The sequence below is a fragment of the Microtus pennsylvanicus genome, chromosome 15, assembly GCF_037038515.1.
Source record: "Microtus pennsylvanicus isolate mMicPen1 chromosome 15, mMicPen1.hap1, whole genome shotgun sequence".
Taxonomy (NCBI): domain Eukaryota; kingdom Metazoa; phylum Chordata; class Mammalia; order Rodentia; family Cricetidae; genus Microtus; species Microtus pennsylvanicus.
In genome coordinates this window covers 16,245,684-16,249,383 of record NC_134593.1, presented here as the reverse complement: position 1 = coordinate 16,249,383, position 3,700 = coordinate 16,245,684, and the positions used below count along the sequence as shown (strand labels likewise).

Genomic DNA, 3,700 nt, shown 5'->3' with positions numbered 1-3,700 from the left:
CGTCAGGCTCAATGAGCCCACCACAGGCTTTGTAAGTAAAATGTACACACTCACACCAGAGATGCCTGTGTTTGTGCAAGCACGGCAGAGGAGGATCACTACACATACACTACAGGGACCTCAAAGCTGACAATAAACTGGCTGATTCCTGAACAGGTCCCCCAGGATATGTGTTCCTGTCTGCCTCTGAGGATAAGTTTTGGAGGGTGGAGTAGGCACCTCATCATGGGATCCAGGACTCTCAGGATCTGGTCACAGATTCAACACCAGCAGAGAGCAGAGTCATGAGAATTTCTGATTAGGAAGATAAAGCTTGACCAGGCCAGCTTGGTGGTTTCCTGCCCTCCCTTTCTCCTGGTTTGGAACTATAAAAGCAGGGACCAGGTAAGCACACAGCAGAGAACGGGGAATAGACTGCACCAGTGGGAAAATGCAGGCCCTACTCTTCCTGTTGGCCCTTCTCTTGCCTCCTGGAGCTGGAGCTGGTGAGTTTGGTCTGTTCCTTCATATCCTTTGATAAGCATGATCTTCCTTGTGTCATCCAGAAATTCTCTTCAGTCAAGTAGGGATGAATAATTAATTTCCTTTCACATTGTTTCATCAAAATACATGTTGTTCTGATAGGCAGCTCTTCGCTGTCCTTCCATCAGTGTTGAGGAAGAAAGGATGTAGGTGAAGAACTATCTAAATGAACTGGCATCAGAAACATGGTTGACCACTGTGTTCTGAAATGTAGGACGATGGTGGATAGGGAGGGCTGGAGAGAAAAGAACCACAGGGAGGAAAGATCAGAGGATGCTTGGAAGGTCCTGACCCCATGCGAGGTGGGGTGGGATGGGGAAAAGTCACTCAGCTTTAGCCCCATTTCATCTCCTACCACTGCTTTGGGGTGTCCTGCAAATATGTGACCAGCGACACTGCGTTCTTTGTTTCAGAGGAGATTATTGGTGGTATGGAGTCAATACCACACTCCCGCCCTTACCTGGCCCATCTGGAGATCGTCATTGACAGAGTTACCACTATCAACTGTGGTGGGTTTCTCATAAGTGAAGAATTTGTGATGACGGCTGCGCACTGTAAAGGCAGGTAGGTGACTCTCTTTGTATGAAGAAATGCATGAACCAGAGTCACAGAGGGGCAGGGGCCTGAGGAAAGGTCCTATCCCTGCTCACCTCCAGATGGACTCTTACTTATAATGTGAAGACAAAGGGAATGCAAAGCCATTCATCGCACAATTTTCTTTGTTATCTCCATTTTCAAAGGACAGAGCTTTAAGCAGGGCTCTGGGAGGACAAAGGGCTACTTTCCTTTTGTCACAGGGGCACTTAGTTATGGCTGGTGTGGAACTTCATTGAGTGCCTGTCTACCTCATTCAAAGCCATGGGTTCAGTCCAAATATGAGAAGGCAGAGCCAGTTCTCAGCACTGTGTTTTCCTGAGCTCATAGCTTCTGGGAAGTCTGTGGTCCTGAAACTTCATCTCAACTACAATTGGGGTCTCTCTTCTGTGGGACAGAGAAGACCTGGTGTCCCTCTGCTTGAAATGAGTCCTTCTTTTGATATCAGCACTTTTACTGCCTCTTTTTCTCTTTCAACAGAGAAATTATTGTCACTCTTGGGGCTCATGATGTGAGCAAGACAGAATCCACACAGCAGAAGATAAAAGTTGAAAAACAAATCATTCACCCAAATTACAACGTCTACCCCCACCTGCATGACATCATGTTGCTGAAGGTGCCATTATTTTTCCTGCCCTTTTAAATCTCCTTCTTTAACTCTTTTTTTTTGGCTCAGGCCTTTGAATTTTCTCTTGTTCAACCCATTTCCTCAGAACCTACCCCGAATTCCTTGTCTTTACCACCACAATGGGAAAGAACCCATGCCAAAGACATCCTCCTCCTCTGGGTTACCATGTCTTCTCTCCTTCCTCCTCACAGCTTCAAAGAAAAGCTAAGATCACTCCTGCTGTGGCTAAAATTCTCCTGCCTAGTCCACACGATTCTATTAAACCTGGACATATGTGCCTGGCAGCTGGATGGGGCAAAACTGGAGTGAATGATCCATTGTCAGACAAACTCAGGGAGGTGACACTAAGAATCATGGAAAAAGAGGCTTGTAAGCACTACTTGAATTACAGAGATGACTTCCAGGTCTGTGTGGGCCGTCCAGGAAACATACAATCAGTGTTTCAGGTGAGTACCAACATATTTTGTCTCCCCACATCAGGAGACAATGTCAGAGAAGGGAGTGGGTCAATCATCTCTTTACTGCCTTGACCTACACCTGTGTTCTTTGGCTGCTAGTCTTCTGGGAAATGCAGTTTTCCCTCTAGTTCTCATACCCCATCCAAGCCCTTTCTGTAATTTTCCCTCAGGGCTCTAGAATGCAATAGAAGGGAGTGAGGGGGAGACAACCTAAACAATGTGTCAAGACAGTAGAAAAATTTCAAGCCCTAACTCATGGCTCACAGGGAGCCAGAACTCCTTACTTCACTCTGGGTTTAGCTATGGTGAGGGGTCTGTAGTTGGGAAAAGTGATCTGTTCTCATTCTCTGCTCTTTTTGTAACCTACAGGGAGACTCCGGGGGACCTCTAGTCTGTGCTGGGGTGGCCCATGGTATTGTATCATATGGACGTAATGATGCAAAACCCCCTGCAGTCTTCACCAGAACCTCTGGATATGTGCCCTGGGTTAATGCAGTCATAAGGGAACATAGCTGAAAAGCTGTCAGCCTGAGTCAGATTCTTCAAGTCAGAGCTTTTCTGTTACCTCCTGAATGAAAGAAAAACCTGTCTCCAGACTTGCCCCTAGTCTAACTCAGCCTGTGTCCAGCCTGTATGATCCTGACACCAGCCTGTCCTCAGCCTGTTCCATCCTGTCTCCAGCCTGTCCCAACTTGTACCCAACTGCCCCATCCCATCCCAACCTGTCTCCAGCCTGTGCCAGCATGCCTCCAATGTATCTCCAGACTGTCCCCACCCTGTCATAGCATATCTCTGAGAGGACCTTAAGGATACTCAAGGTTCTGGTGATTAACTGTTCTCTGTAATGCAGCTCAATAAAGATGATATCTCCATTAGCTCTGAGACTCCACCCTGTGCATAAACTAACTCAGTCCCTCACACACAGGTAGAACTTCTCTAAGCTGAGTTAAGAGTTGTCAGGTGATATTCTCTGGCCATGTTTGTAAACTTGACCAGTGGTTTCCTGGCACAGGGTGTGCCACTGTGGATTACTGGATAATCCCTCACATATACACGTGTGTACTGTGAGATTTCACATCCAGCACAATTTGCACTGTTCTGCTGTTTCTTTCACTGTCCTTCCTTTTCCTTTTCTCTCTCCTTGTCCTCATCTCTTCTTTCCACAAATCGCAATGCCTTAGCCACGAAATTTCTTCCACACATCATAACAAATTGCCATGTCTAGCTCAGAGATGGCTGTTGAGAGCTTGTGTCCCCAACACCTGCCCCACCATCACCATCCTCCCAGTATTGCACCTGTAGCTAGAGGAAAGGCTGACCTCAGAAGTACCTGGAAGGTGTGTGTGCCTTCAGGAGTCACAACAGGGGAGCATCAAACCTTTCTGGAGCCTATGGTGAGGAAGAACTAGCCATCAGTGAAAAGAGGTCTTCAAGAACTGAAGTGTGGATATGGCTCTAGACCTGTTTCTAAGGCATCAAAATACAACTGTCATCTTCC

The 3,700-nt window shown here is 46.9% G+C and overlaps 1 protein-coding gene across 1 annotated transcript; it reads left to right on the top strand.

Annotated features, from left to right (window-relative positions):
• Positions 1-409: 409 nt before the first annotated feature.
• On the top strand, positions 410-3,067 carry LOC142835573 (mast cell protease 1-like). Its single transcript, XM_075949136.1, has 5 exons — positions 410-485; positions 936-1,086; positions 1,597-1,732; positions 1,936-2,190; positions 2,572-3,067. Exons 1-5 carry the CDS (start codon positions 431-433, stop codon positions 2,716-2,718), a joined length of 744 nt encoding a protein of 247 aa, XP_075805251.1. The 5' UTR covers positions 410-430; the 3' UTR covers positions 2,719-3,067.
• Positions 3,068-3,700: the final 633 nt, after the last annotated feature.

Coding starts and splice junctions, on each gene's coding strand:
- LOC142835573 (XM_075949136.1), top strand. CDS start 431: ATGCAGGCCCTACTCTTCCTGTTGGCCCTTCTCTTGCCTCCTGGAGCT. Junction 486..935: donor GCCTCCTGGAGCTGGAGCTG/GTGAGTTTGGTC, acceptor TCTTTGTTTCAG/AGGAGATTATTGGTGGTATG. Junction 2,191..2,571: donor ACATACAATCAGTGTTTCAG/GTGAGTACCAAC, acceptor TGTAACCTACAG/GGAGACTCCGGGGGACCTCT.